The sequence below is a fragment of the Aureococcus anophagefferens genome (assembly GCF_000186865.1).
Source record: "Aureococcus anophagefferens unplaced genomic scaffold AURANscaffold_18, whole genome shotgun sequence".
Classification (NCBI taxonomy): Eukaryota; class Pelagophyceae; order Pelagomonadales; family Pelagomonadaceae; genus Aureococcus; species Aureococcus anophagefferens.
The window spans coordinates 373591-397044 of NW_008705578.1; the positions used below are offsets into that span (position 1 = coordinate 373591).

The window sequence follows — 23454 nt, forward strand, 5'->3', positions numbered from 1 at the left end:
TCCATGCCGAGGACCGTGCGCGTCACGAGCGCCGGCACGGACTTGGGCACGACGACGCGCCGCTCGCCGCGCGCCTCGAGGTTCGCGCGGATCTCGTCCAAGTTCGCGGCCTCGTGGCGGTAGTCGAACTCCGTGTCGAACTGGCGCCGGATCTCGTCGAGCATGGCGAGGTAGCCGGGGCTGAAGAGCTGGCAGAAGACGCGGCAGCCCGCCATGTCGCTCTTGAACTGGCGGCGGCACCGCTCGTCCTGGACCTTGACGCAGACGTCGCGGCCGCCGAAGCGCGCGCGGTGCACCTGGCCGATGGACGCCACGCCCAGGGGCGGGCCGTCCGCGAGCGTGAGGTTCCGCGCGGTCCGGCCGAGCGTCCGGCGCACCTGCGCGCGCACGCCGCGGAACGGCCGCGGCGGCAGGGCGTCCTGGAGCGTCGACAGCTCCGCGACGTACGCGGCGGGCAGCTCGTCCGTGCGCACGGACAGCACCTGGCCGACCTTCGTGTAGAGGCCCTTGAGGTTGTGGATCATGGCGAGGACTCGCGGCGCGTTGCGCGCGTGCATGGCCTCCATGGCCGTGGCGTTTGTTCCCGTGTCGAGGCCGTGCTTGTACTCCACGGCCACGGGAATCAGCGTCTTGTAGCTGCGCAGCGTCCGGCCGACGCCGAGCAGCGCGTGGCGCTTGAGAAAAGCGATGGCCGCGAGGAGGAGGCGCACGCGGCCGATCATCGTCAGCGCGGTGATCGGTGAATGGGCAGCCTTTTACGGCGAGGGAACATGCACTGCTCGTGCAGCGGTCGCTAAAAGAGTGGAGCGCGCTCCTCCTCGACAAGCACAAGAAGGCGCCGGCTTCTGCCGCAGCTCCCGCCATGGCGTCCTTCCAGCCCACGGCGCTCACGCCGGCGAGCGCGGCCTGGCCCTACCTCGCCGCCTTCCAGGACGGCGCGTCGACCTTCTTCGTCGAGTACCTGAGCATCGGCGCCGACAAGCAGCTCCAGGGCACGCTCTACACGCGCAAGGCCTTCATGAAGCTCGCCCTCAAGGGCGCGGGCGTGCTCGTCGAGAACGGCCTCGGGCCCGGCGCGTCCTGCGTCCACTACTTCACGGACAACCGCTTCGAGGACCTCGTGTACCGCCTCAGCGCGGTGCTCGCGGGCACCGTGCCCGTGACCGTGAACTGGCAGGCGGACACGGTGGAGCGGAGCCTCTACAAGTTGTCGGCGACGTCGAGTTTGGTCGTCCTCGTCGATGACGGCGTGCCGAAGGAGTTCCTCGACGGCGTCGGCGAGAAGGCGGCCGTCGTCGACGCGGCCAAAGCGCTCGCGGGCGACGACTACCTGCCGCTGTCGCCCGAGTCCATCTGCGGCGAGACGCGCGAGCCGGACACGCGCATCGTCATCTTCACGTCGGGCACGACGGGCAACCCCAAGGGCGTGAAGCTGAGCTTCGGGTCCTACGTCTGCAACCGGGCGACGTTCGAGCAGTTCCTGGACTGCGAGGACCCGGCGACGGCGCTCGGCGGCGTCGTCACGAACCCCTTCCACCACACGAACTCGACGGCGATCACGGACTGGCTCACGCGGCGGCCCGCGGCGACGATCCGCCTCCTCCAGCGCTACACGACGGCCTACTGGAACGTGATCGGGGCCGCGTGCACGGGCGCGTCTTTTGGCGACTTCGCGGCGCTGTCCAAGCCCGACGTCGACGCGCTGGTGGCCAAACCCCGGCCGGCCCAGCGCGTCGTCTGCCCCCTGGTGTCGCGCCACATCGACTTCCTGGAGAAGCTGTGCGCCGAGGGGAAGCTGCCCCTCGGCCGCGACGCGTTCAAGCGGTGCGCGTCGACGCTCGGCGCGACGCTGCTGCTGGGCTCGGCGCCCGTGGGGCCGACGACGGTGGCGCGGCTCCGGGACTGCGCGGGCTGCCTGCCGACGGTGCGCTTCGGGAGCACGGAGACGTGCCTGCAGGTCGCGGGCACGCCGCTGGCCGTGCCGCCGGCGACGCGGCTCGAGGCCTTCGAGGCCGGCTGGGCCCACGAGTGGCAGGGCAACGGCCAGTGCGGCTACTACATCGGCCGCGCCCACGCGCCCTTCACGGAGGTCGCGGTCGTCAAGTCCACGGACAAGGCGTCCGCCGACTACCTCAAGCCCTGCGCGATCGGCGAGCCGGGCCAGCTCGTGACGCGCGGCCGCAACCTCATGTCGGGCTACGTGGGCAACGACGTCGCGACGGCCAAGGCGCTGGACGCCGCCAACGGCGGCTGGTACACGAACCTGGGCGACGTCGGCTTCTGCCTGACGAACGCCGTCGACGGCGGCGCGGACCTGTACTGGCTCTCGCGCGACAGCGCGATGCTCATCCGCGGCGGCGCGAACTACGCCTACGAGCAGATCAACGCGGAGCTGACGGCGTGGGCCGCGGCGACGTGGTTCGACGGCGACCTCGCGGCCTTCGAGGTCGCCGTCGTCGGCCTCCGCGTCGACTCGGAGCACGAGGACTCGTGCTGCGCGACGCTGCAGCTCAACACGGACGCCGCCAAGGCGAAGCGCGGCGCCGTCGAGGCCGAGTTCCTGGCCAAGGCCAAGGCGGGCGTGTCCAAGGGCGCGAAGCCCGACAAGTTCCGCGTCGGCGACCTGCCGAAGAACTTCAAGGGCGTCGTCCTCGTCAAGGACCTCGCCGCGGACTTCAAGGCCCACCTCGGCATCTGACGGTGCTCCGTCCTTTTTTTACTCACGACGCCGGCCCCGCTAGAAGGGGATCTCCCAGAGGCTCTTCGTCGTGACGCCCGGGGGCATGGCCTCGACGGCGAGGCCGAGGTGCTCGTCGAAGACGACCTCCCGGTCCGCCTTCTTGCCCGGCTCCGCGTAGTACGCGGCGACGACGCCGTCGTGCGTCGCGCCGCCGCCGCCGTCCTCGCCCTCGACGATCTCGACGTCGTCCTCGATGTGGCGCTGGAGCACGTCGTCGAGCTGCTTGGGCTTCGTCTCCGACTCGTGGGACACGCCGAAGATGGGGTTCACGGCGAAGACCGCGTGGAGCGACGTGATCTCCTTCAAAACGCTGTCGAGCCGCTCCGCGGGGTCCACGCGGAACCCCAGGATGTAGCCGCCGGAGTGCTGGCTCGTCTCGACGACGAGCGCGGGCCCGAATTTCGACGACCGCACGCGCACGTCCTGCATCTGCATGTAGGGGATGGACACGTTGAAGTTCTGCGCGAGGTTCGCGTGCCAGACGAGGCGCACGTTCGTCACGAAGAACGTGCCCAAATTGCCCTGCTCCGAGCTCAGGTTCCAGACGCCCTTGAGCTGGGAGTAGATCGACTCCTCGGGGAGGAGCACGAGGTGGCCGTCGCGCACGATGGAGCCCCGGAGCTTGAGGTCGCGGTAGAGCTTCGTCGTCTCGTACGCGCGCAGCACGGCCTGCACGGTCGTGAAGAGGCGCGGGCTGTGCTGGACGAGGGACGTGAAGATGAACTCGAAGCGGCTCCCGCCGAACTTCGTCATGATGTAGAGCGCCTGCGTCGCGCCGCGCAGCTTGCTCTTCGCCTTGCGGATGTTGATCGACACGACGGTGTTGAAGCCGATGGACAGGTTCGTCCGCGAGTTCTTGTGCGAGATCCACATGATCCGCAGGTTCGTCACGACGAGGCTCCCGCGCTCGCCGTTGTTCCCCTTCGTGTCCTCGACGCTGTTGATGCTGTCGATGACGGCCTCGCCCTTGCGGTTCTGGAGGTGCGCCGTGGGCGTGTCGAAGCGGATCTCGCGGTCCTGCCAGACGGCGACGAACTTGTTCGTCTTGTGCTTCGACTCCTTGCGCTTCTTCTCCTTCTTTTCCTCGTCCGGCATGGTGCCTCAAGGTGTGCGCGGCGCGACGCTGCCCGCCGCCGGCCACCAGCCCGGCTTGTAGGTTCAATATCGATGTTGAGGTTCACGATGTTAGATTGGCGCGCATCAGGACGTGCAGAGCGTGCCATAAAGACATTCGGACGTGAACGCGCGCGCATAAAGACAGTAGCGATGCGCCAGCTCTTGCTCTCGGTGCTCTCGGCGCTGTCTCTGCAAACGAGTGCCTTCGCGCCGTTGCAGCTCGCATCGTCCAAGGACATGCACATCCTTGCGAGACGACGACACTGCCTGGCGCCCGCAGCCATCCCTAAGAAGAAATCGGACGCGGCGTCGAAGAAGGAAGAGCCGGTGACCTCTGTCAAGGGCCAGCGCACGGCGCTCTTCTTCAACTTCTTCGTCGCCATCGCGTGGGGCTGGAGCTTCGGCGCGCGACACCCGCGTCCGCACTCGCGCGCTCGCCCACGAATTCGTCGCAGGTCATCCTCGGCTTCCTGCCGCCGCCCAACGAGATCCTCGCCGCCGGCGCCGATCTTCGATGAGGACCGCTCGAGCGACGCGACGCTCGATCGAGTAACCGCGGCTCCGGGCACGCGCTTAGAGAGGCGCGCCGCGTCGGGGAGGGGGCGGGGGGAGGGACGCGCGGGCGCGGGCGCGCGGCCGCCGCTCACTTGCCGGAGTAGGACACGTCGGGCGTGAGCTCGACGGCCGCGCCGGCCTTCTTCGGCTCGAAGTCCGTGGGTTCGAGCGTCGGGACGGCCTGCCAGATGTCCTTGCCGGCGTTGCGCTGGGCGATGAGGTAGGCGATGCCGGAGCAGAGGAAGAGGGCGCCCGTGAGGTAGACGACGGACTGGAGGAGGACGACGAAGACGCCGCCGGCGCCGGGCTCGCCGACGACGCGCGGCTCCTTGGCCTCGGACGGGTGGGGCAGCGAGCGGATGATGGCGATGGGCGCGGCGTCGTCGTCGTCGTACTTGAGGTCCGCCCACTCGCGGTAGCCGTCGTCCCACTCGTAGTCGTCGTCCCAGTACGCCTCGTCGTCGTCCCACCACGCGTCGTCGTCGCCGAGCGCCGTGAAGTTCGACGCGCCGATGGGCCCGCAGTCGCCGCAGTCCGTGCCGGCGACGCAGGGCCCGTCCGTGCGGTCGTCGTCGCAGGACCCGTCGAGGGCCCAGACGCACGTGTTGTCGCAGCGGCCGTTGCTCAGGCCCTTGACGACGGCCGCCGCGCAGTCCGTGCAGTCCGTGCCGACCTCGCAGACCGTCGCTTTCGACGCGCCGTTGAAGGGGGCATACCCATAAGCGTCGTCGTAGGCGTAGAGGTGGTCGTAGCCGTAGTAGTCGTCGTCGTACTCGTGGAAGTCGTCGTCGAAGTCGCCGAAGCCGCCGTAGTACCAGCCGCCCTCGTAGAAGTAGCCGTAGGGCGACTCGCGGTCGAAGACGCCCGCGTCCAGCCCGGAGAGCGTGCCGTCGTCGCAGACGCCGTCGTTGGCGAAGTCGCAGGAGTCGTCGCAGATCGCGCCGTCGGCGTCCTTGAGCACCTTGGCGACGACGACGCCCTCGCGGCCGTTGACGTTGATCATGCCCGCGCCCGTGTTCACCTTGATGACGCGGAGCTCGGGCGTCGCGCCGTCGGCCACTAACGCCGGCGGCACCCAGGACTTGCCCTCCTTGAGCTCGAGGACGACGGACGTGGACAGCACGGACGCGACGACGTAGTCGTCCGCGCGCGTCGGCTCGAGCGTCAGCGACGCGTCGCTGTAGAGCGCGAAGCCCGTGCCCCGGATCGTCAGCCGCTTCGTCAGCGAGCTGTAGACGGACCGGTCCGGGCTCGCCTCCACCGTCGGGTTCGCAAGGATCGTCGCGACGGCGATGCCCTCGCCGCCGGCGAACGTCACGGTCTCCTGGCCGCCGCAGGTCAGGGAGACGAGCTTGAGGGCGCCGGCGGTGTCGCGCCACTTGGCCTCGGGGGCGCGCTCGAGCTGCATCTCCGTGGGCGTGGCCTTGAAGATACTGTAGGCGCTCTCGGGGAGCGGCGGGTCGAAGACGAGCTTGGGCTCCGGGGCCACGCCTTTAGGGCAGAGGCCGCCGCCGTTGATGGCGAGGTGCTTGACGGCGCCGCTCTGGTAGATGGTCTGGCCCGCCGTGCGGTCGACGTAGAGGCCCGACGCGTGCGCGTCCTCGTCGTCGACGACGGAGGCGACGGGGACGCTCATCGCGAGGTCGTCCTTGCCGCGCGTGAGCGCGTAGCGCGCGCCGACGGTGCCGGCGCCCGTGTCGATCTTGGCGATGGCGAGCGTGCCCGCCTTGGGCGCCCAGGCCTTGCCGTCGAGGAGCGTCACGAGCAGCGCCGTCCGGTTGAAGACCGTGAGCACGTAGTCGTCGTTGAGCTTCAGCGCGGGCTCGAAGGTGAGGGCCGTCGTGCCCTTGGTGAAGCCCTGGCCCCGGACCCAGAGCTCGTGGGAGTGCGTGCGGTAGAGCGTGGGCAGGTCCGAGGCCTTGGCGGACTGGACGCCGGGATCCTCGTAGACGGTCGCGACCCGGCGGCCCTTCTTCGCCTCCGTGGGGCCCACGGGCACGAGGCCCGCGCCCGCGTTCACCGCCAGGAGCAGCAGCGGGCTCGGCAGGTTCTTCGGGTTCGAGCGCCACTTGGAGAACTCCGCGAGCCGGAGCTCGAGCGAACTCGTCGATCCCGAGACGATCGTGTAGTTGATGCCCTTGCCCCGGAGCGAGTTGCCCCACTTGAGCGCGTTGAGGGTCGTGCTTTCGTTGAAGCCCGACCCGGAGACCTTGACCGTGGGGGAGGACTGGTAGATCTTCTGGTCGCTGTACGTCGTCTCGACGCGGACGCCGTGCGCGCCCAAATCGACCTGGACCTCGGCGACGGTGACGCCGCCGTACTTGGCGTCGATGCGCAGGAAGCCCGCGCCCGTGGAGATGCGCCGCAGCTTCAGCGGGCCCGGCTCGCCGTCGGAGCGCCACTTCTTGCCCGTGCGGAGCGTGAGCTGCATGAACGTCGACGACCGGACTTCCAATATATAGTCCTCGCCCTGGACGAGCGGCGGGTCGAACGCGAGCTTGACGTCCTTGGCCCGGAAGCCCGTGCCGTTGATGTTGAACTTCTTCGTGCCCGTCATGTAGATGACCTTGTCGCCGCCGCGCATGACGGACGGCGCGGCCGTCGACTCGGCGACGGGGACCGGGTCCGCGAGTTCGTTCTCCTAACGAAAGACGGGGTTTTGGGGGAATGAACGGCAAAAACGGGGACGCGGCGGAACGCGCGGTCGAGCCCTGCTTCTTGAGGCTCAGGAGGTAGATGGTCTGGCTGCCCGCGTCCGGGTCGGCCGGCACGGGCCACGTCTTGGGTCCGCCGCCCGCGCGCCTACGAGCTTTTGCGTCGCCGCGCGGGCGTCCGCGACGTCGCCGGCGCCGGGCGCGCGCTTGAGGGCGAGGGAGATGACCTCGTCGGAGACGACCGTGAGCTCGTAGGTCTCGAGGCCCATCTTGGGGAGGAACTCGAGCTCTGGCTTGTCGCCGAGCTCTGCGCGGATACGCCGGCGTCGGCGGCGGCGCGCGCGCGGGTACGCCCCCGGGGCGCGTCGCGCGGTCGCCCCCCCTCGGACGCGGGGGCGCGTGCCCTTGAAGCCCTTGCCCGAGATGCGCAGCTTGTCCGACAGCTCGCCGTAGAGGACCTGGGGCTTCATGTCGACGGTGATCTCCGCCGCCGCCGTCGCGAGGAGCGAAAGGAACGCGAGGCCTACGGTTCCGGGGGTCGCGGGGCGTCGCGGGGCGTCGCGGGGCGGCGTTTCGGGGGGGGGCATCACCTCTCATCGTCGACGACGACGATATGAATGACTCGTCGTCGGGCGCTCGTTCGCTCACGAAGACGCCCAGACCTCCAAGCTGGCCGGGGGTCGGCTGGTGATGGCTCACGGCTCACCGCCGACCTCCCCGGCCCCCAGGCGAAGCCGCGACAGCCCGTCCGCGCAACGCCCAGCAGCGCCCCACATCCTCGGTCCGCATCCACGGCCTGGCCTCGCCCCGATGCCCTCACAGGTCCCTCGGGCCAGAACGACGCGCGCGACCGCGCAGCCACGAGCCGGCCGCAGCGAGCCGAGCTGAGGAATTGCATTACCATCATGTTCAACAACGAGCGTTGTAGATACCCAAAGTATCCGGGCAGCCGGGCTATCTCCAACGCGGCCCACTCTCCTTGGGCTGCCTGGTAGCGCTCAGCGGTCCAGTGCCGCCCGGTCCGCCGCCCTGGTACCCCCCGGCGGCGTGGCGTAGCGCACAGGCACCTGACGACGGTCCGCGAACCGGTCGGTCCTTGGGCCCCCGGGTGCGCCGAGTTGCCCGGCGGCCGTGGCGCGGCCGGAGACCATGGCCGACGAGGCCGACGCGCCGCTCCTGGCCCGGCGCGGCGGCGGCGAGAGTGCGCGGAGGCCGCGGCCCTGCGGCTGGCGGCGCTTCGGCCGCGTGCCGCAGCGGGACAAGCTCCGATGCAAGGTCGCCTTCCTCGTCGTCGGCGCGCTCGGGTGTTTGGCGTACGGCGGCGGCGCGCCGGTCGCGCGCGCGTCCTACAAATCCCTGCGGAGCTGGGCGCGCGGCGACGCGGACGCGCCGACCTTCGCCGAGCGACGACGGCTCGACGTCGAGAAATCCGCCATCTGCCGCTCCGTCTACTACAAAGTGCAGCCGAACGCGAACAAGATCCGGGGCAGGGACCGCTCGGACGGCGAGAAGGAGCAGATCCGCGAGGGCCAGGCCTGCACGGAGACCATGAACACCTCCATCCTCCAGTTTTTTCTCTCCATCATCTACGTACGGCATCTCCGCGTCTCCTCTTTTCGCGGGCGCCCCCGACGCGCGCGCCTCCTTAGGTGGTCTACCTCTTCGTGGGCATCGCGATCGTCTGCGACGAGCTCTTCGTCGCGTCCCTCGAGGTCATCTCCGAGAAGTGGAACCTGAGCGACGACGTGTCCGGCGCGACGCTCATGGCCGCGGGCGGGTCCGCGCCGGAGCTCGCGACGTCGTTCATCGGCACGTTCCAGGGGTCGACGGTCGGTTTGGGGACCATCGTCGGGTCCGCGGTCTTCAACGTGCTCTTCGTCATCGGCATGTGCGCCATCTGCACGCCCAAGGAGTACGCGCCCCTGAAGCTGACGTGGTGGCCCCTCGCGCGCGACTGCTCGTACTACATCGTCACGCTCGGGACGCTCGCGACGTGGTTCACGGTGCCGTCGCCGGGCCTCATCCAGGCCTGGGAGGCGGGCGTGCAGTGGGCGCTCTACTTCGGCTACGTCTTCCTCATGAAGAACAACGAGCAGCTCGAGGCCTGGGTCAAGGAGAAGACGAACGCGAACTCGAAGGTCGAGCCGACGCCCGTCGAGCACCTGTCGACGGACGAGCGGCGGTCCGCGGTCGCGAACGGCGCGTCGCCCCAGGACGCCCACTTCCTGCGCCCGTCGACGTTCCGGACGTCGGTGATGCACATGCTCACGAAGGGCAAGGACATCTCGACGACCGCGGGCGTCTGCGTCGTGTCGCGGATCAAGGGCGACGTCTCGGAGACGTTCAACCAGCTCGACACGGACAGCAACGGCCGCCTGGACTTCAAGGAGATCAAGCAGCTCCTGGCGAGGTTGGGCGACCCCGAGGTCGTCTCCGACGAGAAGGTCGAGGAGCTGAAGACCCAGCTCGACATCGACAAGAACAACCACATCACGCTCGACGAGTTCACCAAGTGGTACATCTCGTCGGAGAGCCGCCTCAAGTCGCAGACCAAGGCCGTTTTTGATACGTTTGACCTCAACAAAAACAACTCCATCGACGTCAACGAGGTCCGCGAGGTCGTCAAGAAGCTCAGCGAGAACAACCCGGGCCTCCTCGGCGGCGTCGACGAGGCCGTGAAGAACTTCAAGGACCACCTCACGGAGGGCAAGGACAACTGCAACTACGACGAGTTCCAGGCCTGGTACGAGTCGACGGTCTTCTGGAAGCAGCAGAAGCAGGAGGCGCTCGAGGCCGCGGAGCACGTCTCCGGCATGCGCGCCGCGGTCATGGAGGACCTCATGGGCGTGCTCAAGGGCGAGAAGGACTTCAGCGAGGCGGCGACGATTTTGGCGCTGCTCCCGCTGAACTGCGGCCTCGCCTTCACGATCCCCGACTGCCGCGTGCCGGGCCACGAGCACTACTGCTACTTCACGTTCGCCGGGTCCATCGTGTGGATCGGCGCGTACTCCTGGGGCATGGTCTACGGCATCACGCAGATCGGCTGCTTCACGGGCATTCCCATCTTCATCATGGGCCTGACCTTCCTCGCCGCGGGCACGTCCGTGCCGGATTTACTGTCCTCCGTCGTCGTCGCGAAGCAGGGCAAGGGCGACATGGCCGTGTCGTCGTCCATCGGGTCCAACATCTTCGACGTCGCCGTGGGCCTCCCCCTGCCCTGGCTCTGCTTCGTCGTCTACTACGGCTGCCCCGTGCCCGTCGGCGGCCACGCGGAGGGCAACGGCCTCTCCGTCGCGATCCTGCTGGCCATGGTCGCCGTCGTCATCGTCTCGATCGCGAGCAGCGGCTGGAAGATGTCCCAGGGCCTGGGCTACACCATGTTCGGCCTCTATTTCGTATTCGTCGCCCAGGAGCTCTTCCGGAACTACAGCTAGTCTGGGCGCCGGGGGGGGGCGCCACCGCGGACTGACGCGGCGGGGGCCGAAGCGCTTGCCCGCGGAGACGACCATCGAACGAGCCCCGGACGCGGCGCCCACGCGCGTGCCGCGACGCGACACACTCGGAAGGCGACGCGGGCCGCCGCCGCCCCAGGCGCGGCCCCCCCCACCACCCCAGAACGACCGACTTCCCCTCTCCTCCCTCGCAACCCCTCGCAACCAAAAAAAACGACTTCGCCGCGCGGACGCCGAGCGCGCCGCCGCCTCCGTGCGCGGCGCGCCGCTCGGCCCCGGCCGACGGCGTGGTGCTGAAGAGCCAAAAAAAACAACCAAGAAAAACAACATCTCGCCGATCCTCCGCGGAAGCGCGCGGCCTCGCGGCCGCCGCGGCGCGCGCGGATCGGACTTAACTATAGCTCCGTCGCACCTTGCCGCGTTCTTGCTGGTTGGCGTACTCGCCGGACGCGGCGAAGCGTCGGCCCTGGCCGAGGAGGTGGTGCGGCGACGCTTTGTTGAAGGTCAACACAGGGGTCAACATCTCGCTTCGCCGATCGGCGCCGCCTATGTCCTTGTGCTGTCTCGCCGCGCAAAAGACGATGAGCTGGCTCCTGCTCGCCGCGTCGGCGGCGGCGCTCACGGCGCCGCGGCGTACCGCCGTCGCGCCGCGCGCCGCCGTCGCGCTTCAGGGCCGCAGCGACGCGCAGCTCAAGCGGGGCATCGCCGAGTTCTACGACGAGTCCAGCGGCATCTGGGAGGACGTCTGGGGCGAGCACATGCACCACGGCTGGTACGAGCCCGGCGAAAAGGCGGGGACCATGGAGCGCGACGTCGCGGCGCAGTCCACGATGATCGACAAGGCGCTCGAGCTCTGCGGCGCGGCGGACGTCGCCGCGCGCTGCGAGGCCGCGGGCCGGCCGATGCGCATCCTCGACGTCGGCTGCGGCATCGGCGGGTCGTCGCGCCACATGGCGCGGCGCTTCGCGGGCGCGCAAGCGACCTGCGTCGGGCTCACGCTGTCGCCGGAGCAGGCGCGGCGCGGCAACGAGCTCAGCCGCGAGGCCGGTTTGGACGTGACGCTCGAGGCCCGGGACGCGACGAACACGACCTTCGCCGACGGGTCCTTCGACCTCGTCTGGTCCATGGAGAGCGGCGAGCACATGCCCGACAAGGCAAAGTTCGTCGCGGAGCTCGGCCGGCTCTGCGCGCCCGGCGGCCGAGTCTCGGTCGTCACGTGGTGCCACCGCGACCTCCAACGCGGCCGGAAGCTCAGACTCCCCGAGCGGGCCGTGTTGGGCCTCATCAACTACTGCTACTACCTCCCGAAGTGGTGCAGCGGCGCGGACTACGCCCGGCTCTTCGCCGCGCAACGCGGCGTCACCGCGCGCTCCGTCCGCGATTGGACGGCGAACATCGCGCCCTTCTGGCCCGCGGTCGCCCGGTCGTCGCTGAAGTGGAGCTCCCTCAAGAAGCTCCGCAAGACGGGGCTCAAGACCATCCGCGGCGCCGTCGCCATCCTCTTCATGATCCTCGGCTACAAGCTCGGCACGGTGAAGTTCGTCGCCGTCGCCGCGGCGAAGGACGAAGCGCCGGGCGACGCCAAGTGGGCCTGGAGCGGGCCCGTCTTTTAAACTGAGGCGTTAGGTGTCGTCGTCCGCGGCGAAGAACGCCTTCGCCTGCGCGGCGAGGTCGGCGGCGTCGGCGGGCGGCGGCCCCAGCGGCGCCGCGAGCGACGCGTCGACGTCCTCGTCGCGCATCTCGAGGTCGGCGAGGAAGTTGTCCGCGAAGGTCTCGAAGGCCCGCCGCTTCGCCGGCGGCAGCCGCAGCGCGCGGGCCGCGACGGCGTGCAGCCGGCCGGGCTGGGCCTGGTCCGGCCGGTGCGGCGGCTCGAGGACGGCGACGTCGCCCGGTGCGCAGAAGTCCGTGCCGCAGGGCGCCACAAAGTAGGCGCAGCCGGGGCAGTCGCGCTCGAAGACGACGGCCGCGTCGCGCGCGACGCGCGGGCAGTGCGCCGGCGAGGACACGAGGAAGACGCGGTCGACGGCGCGCTCGCGGCAGACCGCGGCGGCGCGCTCGAGCTCCTCGCGCGTGTTCCGCGACCGCGCGTCGACGACGGCGCCGTCGAGCAGCGCCTCGAGGGACCCCGAGGGGGGGTCGAGGCCCAGGGCCGCGCGCAGCGACGCCGTCGCCGACTCGACGAGCGTCGGCGCGCCGGAGACGGCGCCGCGCCGCTCGCGGAGCCAGCGCAGCGTGTAGGCGCCCTCCGTCTCGCCCGTGTCCCCGTGCGTCGACGCGCCGCTGCCGACCATGAGCAGCTCCGCGCCGAAGGCCTCGGCGACGCGCGCGCCGTGGGCGATGCGGCCGGCGCCGCCGCCCCAGACCACCTCCTCCCAATTCGGCGCCTCGAGGTGGTAGCCGTGCACGAGCACGGCGGTCTTCACCGCGACGCACGCGCCGAGGTGCGCCGCGAGGCAGAGGAGCTGGAGCATGGGATGGACCATCGGCCGACGCAGGCGCAAGGGATGTACCATTGGCCACGGTGGCTGGCCAATCATTTCGCTTTTTTGCACCTGCACCTTTGCGCCACCTAAACTTCATGCTTCAATCGCCGACACGCGTATTAGAGCGTATGATGGCCGCCTCTCGGCGTCCCCTTAAACAGCCGCAGATGATCGCGCTCGCGGCGCTGCTCCTCTGGAGCGCCGCGGCGCAGGAGATCGCGGCGCCGGGCGCCGGCGGCAACTCGAGCTACGCCTACTTCGTCATGGTGGGCCCCATCGACGCCGCGCGCACCTACCGGGCCTGGCTCTTCTCCGCCGTGGCCATGGCGAACCGCCTGCGCGGCCTGGGCAGCGGCGCGGACGTCGTCGTGCTCTGCGCGGCGCGGCGCGACGGCGCCGTCCGGCGCGGCGACGCCGGCGCGCGGCTCACGGCGGTGGAGGAGTCGGCGCTCGCGGCCGCGCGGTGCCGCTGGCGCTACGTCGAGCCGCCGACGGGCGGGGGGGGGGGCAAATCGGGCTACCACATGGGCCACTACAAGCTCCTGGCCTGGCAGCACGTCGAGTACGACGTCGTCCAGCTCCTCGACGCGGACCTGCTTCCCGCGGCGGCCATGGACCGGCTCTTCGAGCTGCCGCGCCTCGCGGGCGCCGAGGTCGTCGCCTGCCCGGGCAAGGTGTCGGCGCTCAACGCCGGCTGGCTGGCGCTCACGCCGAGCCTCGAGCGCTTCGCGGGGCTCGTCGCGAGCGTCGACGGGCGCCTCGCGCGCCTCGACCGCGACAGGCCCTTTGGCCACGCGCTGCCGTCGTGGTTCGCGGCGAACAAGGACCGGCAGCCGCCGGGCTGGAAGTTCTTCGACTCCTTCGGGAACCAGGGCCACATGTACTCCTACTTCCGCTTCGACGTCCGGGACCTCGCCATGATCTTCGACGGGCCGCGGAACGGCGTGGAGCTGCTGCACTACGCGGACGCGGGCGAGCCGGCCTTCGCGGCGCCCTCGGACGCCGTGCGCGCCATCCTCGACGGCGGCTTCCCCTGCCCCTTCCCGGCGCGGTCGTCGTCCGCGCGGGCCCAGATCGCGCTCGCGTACCACCACTTCACGGGCGCGTCGAAGCCCTGGTCCAAGTTCCGGCCGAACAACCCGCGGAACCTCGCCTGGTACGTCGCCGTGTCCCGCGACCTCACGGACGCCGCGCCGCTCCGCGCGCTCTTCCCGGACGTCGACGACCACCTCGCCGTCTTGAGGCCGCTCGTGAATAAAAAGTAGTTGAAATTCATCTTGCAGCATCGGTGAAGTGCAATCCGGAGCCGCCGGCGAGCTCGACAACGGTTATGGCTGCCCGCGGCACCTCGCCTGGTGCGCTTCCGTGACCGTACCATGGCGTCGAACGTGGGCCGCGCCGGGCTGCGCGCCGAGGATTCCGTGGAGATCCACGGCTGCGTCGTCGACGCGACGCGGCCGGGCGAGGCCTGGGAGCGGCTCGTCGCCTACAGCGCCCACCGCTACCCGGCGAGCGCGCTCCACGACGGCGGCGACGGTGCGCCGCCGGGCAAAGTGCGCTGGGTCTTCCTCAGTGACACCTGCGGCCTCCACCACGCCATGGCCGACGTGCCGAACGGCGACGTGCTCGTGCACTGCGGCAACTTCTCGACGACGGGCAGCGTCGAGCGCACGCGCGAGTTCGTGGAATGGTTCGCGGGCCACCCGCACCGGCGCAAGGTGCTCGTCGCCGGGAACCACGACACGTCGCTCGACGCCGATTTTTACGACGCGCACTGGCGGCGCCTCCACCCGACGCGGCGCGACGACGCGGCGCTGCGGGAGGCGCTCCGGAGCGACGGCCGCTTCGCGTACCTCGAGCACGCGTCGGCGACGGTCTTGGGCTACGAGGTCTTCGGGTCGCCCCACACGTCCGACGCCTACGGGAACTGGGCCTTCCACTACGACCGGGGGCCCGAGGCCGCGAAGCTCTGGGCGGCGATCCCGCCGAGTACGGACGTTTTAGTCACGCACGCGCCGCCGCTGGGCGTCGGCGACGCCGGCGGCGACGGCGCCTGGCGCCGGGGCTGCGCCCACCTGTTGCAGGCCGTGCTCCACGTCGCGCGCCCCGTCGTCCACGCCTTCGGGTCCATGCACGAGGCCGCGGGCTGCTACCGCCTCGAGGCGAAGATGGGCGACGCGACCGTCGAGGCGCCGACGGACGCCGTCTTCCTCAACGCGTCCATCTGCGGGCCCAGGGCGAAGCCGTCGAACCCCTGCGTCGTCGTCGACCTGCCGGATCGCGCCGCGGGCGCCGAGGAGGCGAAGGACGACGGCCTCGGCGTCGGCCGGCGGGCGCTCGAGGAGGCGCTCCGCGCGCGGGGCCTCGGCCCGGACGCGGACCTCGACGCGGCGACCTGGGCCGCGCTGCCCGTCACGAAACCGCCGCCCCTGCGGGGCGACCTCGTCGAGGGCCCGCAGCGGCGCATCGCGCCGCCGCCGAAGGCGCCGCCGCCGCCGGACGCCGACGGGTCCATCCCCATGTCCGGCCTCGCCGCATCGCCCGCGACGAAGGCGCTCTGGTCCGCGTCGGCGTCCGCGCCGAACCCGAGCCTGAGCCCGCGCGCGCCGACGACCGCGCGCGCGGCGGGCGCGTCGCCCAAGGTGTCGCGCCGCGGCCGCCAGCTCAAGCCCGCGGACCTCGACCCGCTGTCGCCGCCGCGCGACGGCGGGGGCGGCATCCCCACGGCGGGCGTCTGGGTGCCCTCCGAGGCCCTCGACTGGCGGTCCGCCGACGTCTGGCGGCCCGCGGAGAGCCTCGTCGTGCGGCCCTGGGACTTTGGGCCCAAGAAACTGGACCGGCCGCCGCCGACGCCCGAGCTCGTCCCCACGGACAAGTTCTACCGCCGGTCGACGCCGCCGACGGGCCGACGACGGGACTATATGTGATTCATCTAGAGAGCTCGGGGTCCGCCCCGCGCCTGGCATGAGTAGACCATGCCGCTCCCTTACCCCCGCCTGAGGCCATAACTTCCCCCCGGCGGGGCACAGGAGAGGAGGGGCGTGGTCTACTCACTGGTAACTCAGGTCAGGCCCCGCGCGAACCCCCAGGGCTGGATACGCAGACACACTTTATGTAACTTGGCTCCGGCCACGCGGAGGGACCCCCAGCAGACCTCGATTTTGACGTAAACCATAGCCGCGTTTAGAGGACCGTTGTTCCGTCGAAACACCCCGATTCCTCGTCGATTCCGCCTCCTTGGAGGCATTTTCATTGAAATCCCCGGGAATTATGCTCCGCGGGACGCGCGCGCAGTGGCGCGGGAGCCTCCTCAGAGCCGGAGCCACTTGATTTGATTCTTGAGCGGAGAGGATTGAGCCGGTTAGCTCCGCTGAGGGGCGTCGTCGGGCCGCTGGCCGTCCGCGACGACGCGTCGGATGCGGCCGACTTGGTTCGTCGCGTGGCGGCGCCAGAGCTTGCCCGTGTGGTCGCCGAGGAGCGCCGCCGCGGGCGAGGGCGCGACGACCGCGCGGGCGTCGTAGGTCGCGACGGGGTCGTCGATGAGGGACCGCACGCAGGACGTCGTCACGGAGATCGTCGACGACTCCGCCTGGGAAGAGCACGGCCAGAGCCGCGCGAGGAAGCGGCGCCGCGCGGAGCCCGACGACAGCGACGAGAGCCGGAGCGACCGCGGCTCCGACGGCGGCGAGCCGTTCGACGACGCCGCGAGCTCGTAGTCCCAGGCGAGGCGCTCCTTCTCCGCCTCGACCTGCGCGACGCGCGCCCGCAGCGGCGCCTGCGCCCGGAGCCAGAGCGGCGCGAGGTAGCAGCGGACGACGGCGTTCCCGGTGACCGAGCAGGCGACGCAGATGACGGCGGGCGCGACGACGGCCAGCGAGTAGCCGCCGCAGAGCCGCGCGACGACCGCGGTGGACATGAGGTTCCAGACGTGGAGCGAGGCCTGGAACGCGGGCTCTCGCGAGATCAGCGGCCAGGAGAACGCGACCCAGGCCTGGAACATGGCCTCGAGGCCGAAGTCCTCGGCCCCGGTCCGCGTCGCCTCGGCGAGGGACATGACCGTCCAGTGCTTGCGCTTCGCGAGCGCGGCGGCGAGCCCCGCGGCCTCGGCGGCGACGGCGTCCTCGGGGAGGAGCGCGAGCTTGAGGAACCGCGCGGTGTGGACCATGGAGATCATCGTCCCGAAGACCTTGTGGCCGTGCTTCATGAAGCGCGCGCGGAAGCGACCGTCGTTGATGACTCGCACGCTAAGCGCGAAGTGCACCGGCGTCAACGCGCAGAAGACAAGAGCCGCGAGGGCGCCGGGGCCCAGATCGACGAGGTCGCGCGCCCAATGCGTCGTCCAGTACTCGAAGATGAAGGAAGAGACGGAAATCAGCAGGTGGAGCGCGAGCGTCTTCGACCGGAGCTCCAGAGCGAAGCGCTCCTCGTCCGACTCGTAGGCCTCCTCCTCCCAGTCGTCGTCCTCGTCCGATTCGTAGACGGTCACGTCCTCGTCCGGTACGTCCGGTTCGACGAACGTTGTTCCCAGCTTCTCAGGCCGACGCATGGCGTCGCGAGAACGCACGCGCCGCGCGATCAGGCTCGGATCACGAGGAGGCGTCAAGGTGCGTGCGAAGGGTAGCCGATTTGCAAGATCAATTTGAAGTGAAACTGGCCGGATGCCTCGGCATCTTGCCTCGGCGCGCCGTCCCAAGCGCGCATCCCGCTGGCCTCCACCGAACTCGCGCTCCGGCGGACAAGCATCCATGAGCAGCGCTGCAGCCAGCTGTAGACGATGACCCCGAGGGACCGAGCGGCAACCCCGGCGCCTGCCCCGGCGGTAACCCCGCTCGCACCGGCGGCGCGGCGCGAAATCCGAGCTCGGCCTCGAGACCACCCCGGGGCCGACGAGCGTCAAAGAGGCGTTACTCGCTCGCGCCCCGCCCGGGGACGGCCCGCGACCTAGAGCTCGGACTTGTCGATGCCCGCGGCGGCGACGATGAAGTCGACCATGGAGTCGAGGTCGCGGTCGCCGTCGTAGGGCTCCGTGGAGCCGTCGGCCTTCTTGAAGATGAGCGTCGGGTAGCCCTGGACCTCGATGCCGCTCTCCTTGGGCGGCTCGTTGGCCGTCGCGTCCATGGCGCCGATGACGACGGAGTCGACGGCGGCGAACTTCTCGCCGAGCTGCTTGTACGTGGGCTTGAGCTGCTGGCAGTGGCCGCACCAGGGCGCGTAGAACTCGAGCATGGCGTCCTTGCCCGCCGTCTCGTCCTCGAAGTTGTCCGTCGTCAGCACGGTGACGTCGCTGCCCTCGTAGTCGGCGCCCGCGTCCTCGTCGCCGGACGACCCGTAGTCGTCGTCGCCGGAGCCGTAGTCGGGCTCCTCCTTGATCTTCGGCGTCAGCTTCCCGTCGACCAGATCCTGGGCGAAGGCGCGCAGGTTGTCGACGTTGAACTTCTCCGTCATGTGGTAGTACTTGTCGCCGTCGCGCGCGCCGACGCCGACGTCCTTCTTCGACTCGAGGACGAGCTCGTAGTCCTCGAGCTGGTACGAGAAGTCCTCCTTGTCGCCGATGTTGAAGCTGAGCTTGCCCACGAAGTCGGCGGCCACCTTGCGCAGCCGGTTCGCGAAGTAGTCGAAGCCCTTGGGGTTCTTCTCGAGGTCGATGGCCGCGAAGAGCGTCACGACGGGCACGTTCTGCTTCTCGTAGCGCTCGTTCGACTTCCACGTCTTCTGGCCCACGAGGGGCACGGCCTTCTTGAAGAGGAACTTCTTCAGCGCGTCGGCGTCGAGCTTCGCCGACGGGTAGCGCGCGCGCTTCTTCTCGTACTTGTCGCTCACGAACCGCGGCGGCGGGTAGACGAGCACCGCCGGGCCCTTGGCGAGCTTCGCCGTCGCGCGCGCGGCCTCGTCGGCGACGTAGGCGAAGCGCAGGTCGTAGCGCGACCCGTCGGCGACCTCCTTGAAGGTCTCGAGGGCGTCGGCGTCGCGCTCCTCGTCGAAGAAGCCCACGACGGACGGCTCCGCCTCGTCGTCGCCGACGAACGTCGCGATGGCCTCGAAGTCGTCGAGCACCTCGTAGGCCGGGCTCGGGTCCCCGCCGCCGCCGTACTCGTCGTCCATGCCGCCGTAGCCGCCGCCGTCGCCGCCGCCGCCGTAGGAGTCGCCGCCGTAGCCGCCGCCGTAGGAGTCGCCGCCGTAGCCGCCGCCGTAGGAGTCCATGTCGCCGTCACCGCCGAAGTCGTCCTCCTCGGCGCCCTCGAAGTCGTCGCATCGCGACACGGCGACCAGCGCGAGGGACACGAGGACCTTGCTGAACATGGTTGCAAGCGGCGCGTTCGGCACGACGGCGAGGTGCTGGACACCTGGAGCTCGACGGCGGAGTCTTTCGGCGAGGTGCCGTTTTAGGAATCCTGAAGTACTCGTGCCTGCCGCACCTCGCGGCGCGCCGTCGCGGGCCATGCGCCCCCTGGCCCCTCGTCACGCAGAAGTCTACACGCGAACCTTCCGTTAACCGGCGCCACCGCCTACTTCTTCAGCTTGTCGTGGACGGCCGTCGCGCGCGGGCGGAGCTCGTCGATGCGCCGGTTCAGGCCCTTCCGCTCCTCCTTGGCGACGGTCTTGCCCGAGTGCAATTCGGCGGTGCAGACCTACGTTTCGCCGATGATGGTTCGCACGCGCGCGACGGCGGCGCGGGGCCGCGCCGCGTCGACTTTCGTCGCCTGGATCTTGTCCAAGTCGCCGCAGATCTGCCGGATCTCGCCCAGCGCGTTGAGCTTCTTCTCCTCGTCGGACGGGTCCAGCTTCTCGAAGGCGACGATGCGCGCCTCGATGCCTGCGGCGGGTGACCTGCGCTCTCCCAGGGCTGCCTCGACTCGTCCCCGAGCAAAGCTGCGCCGCTTCGCGCCGTCGATCTCGGCCGTCAGGTTGTCCAGCGTGTTGAGCGCCCCGGTGGAGAGCACCGAGAACTGGCGGCCGCGCGACGCCATGTTCGAAACGAGCAGCTCCTTCCTGGCCGCGGGCAAGTCGGGCAGCTTTGCGCAGAGGCAACGTCGTCCTCCTCACCAAGGCTCTGGTCAAAGTTGCTCCTTGATGTGGCATCGTGGGACCGCCTGATGTGGTACGCTCTCGTGATGCTCGCGACCATGCGCGCGACCCACGCGCTGCGGTCGACGACGCCGCGCGCCGTCCGGCGGTGCGCGCCCTTGAGCGCCGGGCGCGCCTCCGCGGCCGTGAGCCAGAAGGAGCAGGCGCCGGCGACGCCGGAGACGCAGGCGGCCCTGGACCTCAACCCGCCGCGGGGCACGCGCGACTTCTACCCCGAGGAGCTCCGCGTGCGGAACTGGCTCTTCGGCCAGTGGCGCGCGACGGCGGCGGCGCACGGCTTCGAGGAGTACGACTCGCCCGTGCTGGAGAGCGAGGCGCTCTACGTGCGCAAGGCGGGCGAGGAGGTCACGCAGCAGCTCTACAACTTCGAGGACAAGGGCGGCCGGCGCGTCGCGCTGCGCCCGGAGATGACGCCGAGCCTCGCGCGCATGGTCATGGCGCGCAAGAACGCGCTGCCGCTGCCCGTGAAGTGGTTCTCCGTGCCGCAGTGCTGGCGCTACGAGCGGACGACGCGCGGCCGCCGCCGCGAGCACTACCAGTGGAACATGGACATCTGGGGCGTGCCCGGCGTCACGGCCGAGGCCGAGGTCCTCGCCGCCGTCGTCGGCTTCTTCGAGCGCGTCGGCATCGACAGCGCCGACGTCGGCATCAAGATCAACTCGCGCGAGGTGCTCGCGGAGCTCCTCGCGAAGACGTGCGGCGTGGACCAGGCCGACGGCGCGCGCTTCGCGGCGACGTGCGTCCTCGTCGACAAGCTCGAGAAGGTGCCCGCGGCCAAGCTCTACGACGACTTCGCGGCGCTCGACGTGTCGCCCGACGCCGTCGACGCGCTCGTGGAGAAATTGGGCGAGGGCGGCTCCATCGAGGCGCTGGAGGCGCTCCTCGGCGCCGACTCGCCGGCGCTGGCGAATTTGCGCGAGGTCTACGCCCTCGCGGAGGCCTACGGGTACGCGGACTGGCTCGTCTTCGACGCGTCCGTGGTCCGGGGGCTGGCGTACTACACGGGCGTCGTCTTCGAGGCCTTCGACCGGTCGGGCGAGCTGCGGGCCATCTGCGGCGGCGGCCGCTACGACAAGTTGCTGGAGAGCTTCGGCGGCGACGCGTTGCCCGCCGTGGGCTTCGGCTTCGGCGACGCCGTCGTCATGGAGTTGCTGGAGATGAAGGGCCTCGTGCCCGACCTCGACTCGTCCGTCGACGCGGTGCTCTTCGCGCTCGCGTCCGGCGACGGCGACAACGACGCGGCCCTCGCGCGCGACGCCGCCGGCGTGGCGTCGACGCTGCGAAAGCTCGGGCTCAGGGTCGACCTCGTGCTCGAGCCCAAGAAGCCCAAGTGGGCCTTCAAGCACGCGGACCGGAAGAACGCGCCGCTCGCGCTCATGCTCGCGCCCGACGAGTGGGCCAACGGGCGGGCCCTCGTCGTCAAGGACCTCGGCACGGGCGACCAGGCGAACGTGCCCCTCGACGAGCTTCCCGCGTGGCTCGAAGCCCGCGCGTAGGGACGGTCGTAAGACGCGTCGTCTGCAACGTTGTAAGATCGTGGTCGTGATGTTTCAAAGTGCAGTGCATGCACCCGAGGCAGCGTGGCTGCCCGCAAATTTGCCCGGACAAGCATGGACGCGCGGTAACGAATCGCGCGATGGAGGCGCGGCGGCGGCCTCGAGGCCCGCTCCCGGGACTCCTGGCGCTGCTGCTGCTGCTTCGACCGTGCGGGTCCCAGACCGTGTCCAGCGTCGTCTGCGTCGGCGACAGCATCACCTACGGCCGCACGAAGGTCGCGGAGGACGGCTCCGACGGCTATCCCCACAAGCTCGAGGCGCGGCTCGGCTGGAGCCACTGGTCCGTGACGAACCTCGGCGAGTCCGGGTCGACGGCGCAGGACGTCAAGGGCGACGGCTACGTCCGCTACAGCGGCTTCTACGACGAGGCCCTGGCGCTCGCCGCGGACTTTTACGTCGTCATGCTCGGCACGAACGACGCCAAGCTCGAGCATTGGAACGCGACGGCCTACGAGGCCGCGATCGTCGGCCTCTGCGAGGCCTTCGTCGCCGTCGGCGGGCGGATCGTGCTCGGCGTGCCGCCGCCTTTGGTCAAGGACGGCCACCGCCACTGGGGCGCCGCGGAGGACAACGCCATCAACACGGAGCTGCCGTCCATGCTCGCGCGCATCGCCGGCGAGCGCGGCTACCGCCTCGCGGACAACTACGCGGCCTTTGGGGGCTACCCCGTCTCCGAGGAAGACGCCGAGGCGTTGTATGTGGACGACGTGCACCCGTCGGCCGCGGGCTACGATTTGATCGCGAAGACGGTCTGGGCGGCCCTCGACGTCAATAGGACCTGGACCTACGAGCCGTCCTACGCGCCGACGGCCGAGCCCACCGCGGCGCCGTCGCGGTCGCCGAAACCGTCGCGCGCGCCGACCGCGACCGCGGCGCCGACCGCGCGGCCCTCGGCGCGGCGGCCGCCGACCTACGCGCCCTCGGCGCGGCCGACGTACGCGCCGTCGTCCGCGCCGCCGTCGTCCGCGGCCCCCTCGGCGGCCCCCTCGGCGGCGCCCGTCGCGGCGCCATCGCCGGCGCCGACGTCGTCCGCGCCCACGGCGCGCCCCAGCGCGCGGCCGACGACCGCGGCGCCGTCCGCCGCGCCGACGCGCGCGCCGACGACGCCGCGCCCGTCGCCGGAGCCGAGCCCCGCGCCGACGGTCGCGCCGGGGCACCCGACGGCCGCGCCGCTGCCGCCGTCGCCCGGCCCGACGCGCGGCCCGACGGCCGCGCCCTCGACCCTCGCGCCCTCGACGGCCGCGCCCTCGACGCGACGGCCGTCGACGGCGCCGCCGTCGCCGCCGCCGTCGCCGCCGCCGCCGCCGCGGCCCGCGCCGTCGCCGACGGCCCCCGCCGCCGCCGCGGCGCCGGCGACGCCCGCGCCGGCGGCGCCGTCCGCGGGCGACGGCGGCGCGGACGCGGCGAGCGGGTCGACGGCCGCCGTCCTGGTCATCGCCGCGGCGGCGCTCGGCGGCGTCGTCGCCCTCGCCGTCTGCGCGCACGGCTACTGCGTCTTCTCCGGCAACCGGGAAAAAACCATCGACATCAAGGCCATCGACGGCCTCGAGCTGCCCCACATCGTCGACATGGACAGCGACTTCGTCGACGAGGACGACGCGGGCGGCGCGGCCGACGAGGCGCCGCTCAAACCCTCGAAGCGGCCCTTCGGCGACGGCCTCGGCGAGCTCAGCGACCTCGTGGGACGCCTCGAGGAGGCCAAGGCGGCCATGGGCGACGACGTCGAGGACGCGGCGCCGCGGTCGCCGCGGGACGGGCTCGCGGCCGACCCCGTGACGCTGCCGCCGGCGGCGACGCCGCTGCGGCCCGCGG

The 23454-nt window shown here is 70.7% G+C and overlaps 9 protein-coding genes across 9 annotated transcripts; 5 read left to right on the forward strand and 4 right to left on the reverse strand.

Moving 5' to 3' along the window:
• Nucleotides 1-359: 359 nt before the first annotated feature.
• AURANDRAFT_30032 (hypothetical protein) lies at nucleotides 360-566 on the reverse strand (the record flags this gene model as incomplete). Its single annotated transcript, XM_009041064.1, has 1 exon — nucleotides 360-566. A coding segment is annotated over one exon (207 nt), but the record flags the coding sequence as incomplete, so codon positions are not given.
• Nucleotides 567-2737: 2171 nt separating this feature from the next.
• Nucleotides 2738-3980, reverse strand: AURANDRAFT_72072 (hypothetical protein; the record flags this gene model as incomplete). The annotated part of the gene is made up of 1 exon (XM_009041063.1): nucleotides 2738-3980. The coding sequence occupies one exon, from the start codon at nucleotides 3833-3835 to the stop codon at nucleotides 2738-2740; it is 1098 nt and encodes a 365-aa protein (XP_009039311.1).
• Nucleotides 3981-4402: 422 nt separating this feature from the next.
• On the reverse strand, nucleotides 4403-7666 carry AURANDRAFT_72073 (expressed protein; the record flags this gene model as incomplete). The annotated part of the gene is made up of 5 exons (XM_009041062.1): nucleotides 4403-7052; nucleotides 7114-7213; nucleotides 7273-7372; nucleotides 7469-7588; nucleotides 7656-7666. 5 exons carry the CDS (start codon nucleotides 7660-7662, stop codon nucleotides 4500-4502), a joined length of 2880 nt encoding a protein of 959 aa, XP_009039310.1.
• Nucleotides 7667-8807: 1141 nt separating this feature from the next.
• AURANDRAFT_29908 (hypothetical protein) lies at nucleotides 8808-9053 on the forward strand (the record flags this gene model as incomplete). The annotated part of the gene is made up of 1 exon (XM_009040987.1): nucleotides 8808-9053. A coding segment is annotated over one exon (246 nt), but the record flags the coding sequence as incomplete, so codon positions are not given.
• An 852-nt stretch (nucleotides 9054-9905) lies between these two features.
• On the forward strand, nucleotides 9906-10499 carry AURANDRAFT_30006 (hypothetical protein; the record flags this gene model as incomplete). Its single annotated transcript, XM_009040988.1, has 1 exon — nucleotides 9906-10499. The coding sequence occupies one exon, from the start codon at nucleotides 9906-9908 to the stop codon at nucleotides 10497-10499; it is 594 nt and encodes a 197-aa protein (XP_009039236.1).
• Nucleotides 10500-11149: 650 nt separating this feature from the next.
• Nucleotides 11150-12085, forward strand: AURANDRAFT_3921 (hypothetical protein; the record flags this gene model as incomplete). Its single annotated transcript, XM_009040966.1, has 1 exon — nucleotides 11150-12085. A coding segment is annotated over one exon (936 nt), but the record flags the coding sequence as incomplete, so codon positions are not given.
• Nucleotides 12086-14376: 2291 nt separating this feature from the next.
• AURANDRAFT_29883 (hypothetical protein) lies at nucleotides 14377-15279 on the forward strand (the record flags this gene model as incomplete). Its single annotated transcript, XM_009040989.1, has 1 exon — nucleotides 14377-15279. A coding segment is annotated over one exon (903 nt), but the record flags the coding sequence as incomplete, so codon positions are not given.
• A 2610-nt stretch (nucleotides 15280-17889) lies between these two features.
• On the reverse strand, nucleotides 17890-19333 carry AURANDRAFT_38222 (hypothetical protein; the record flags this gene model as incomplete). The annotated part of the gene is made up of 2 exons (XM_009041061.1): nucleotides 17890-18284; nucleotides 18327-19333. The coding sequence occupies 2 exons, from the start codon at nucleotides 19298-19300 to the stop codon at nucleotides 17942-17944; spliced, it is 1317 nt and encodes a 438-aa protein (XP_009039309.1).
• A 791-nt stretch (nucleotides 19334-20124) lies between these two features.
• On the forward strand, nucleotides 20125-21582 carry AURANDRAFT_30004 (hypothetical protein; the record flags this gene model as incomplete). Its single annotated transcript, XM_009040990.1, has 1 exon — nucleotides 20125-21582. One exon carries the CDS (start codon nucleotides 20125-20127, stop codon nucleotides 21580-21582), a length of 1458 nt encoding a protein of 485 aa, XP_009039238.1.
• Nucleotides 21583-23454: the final 1872 nt, after the last annotated feature.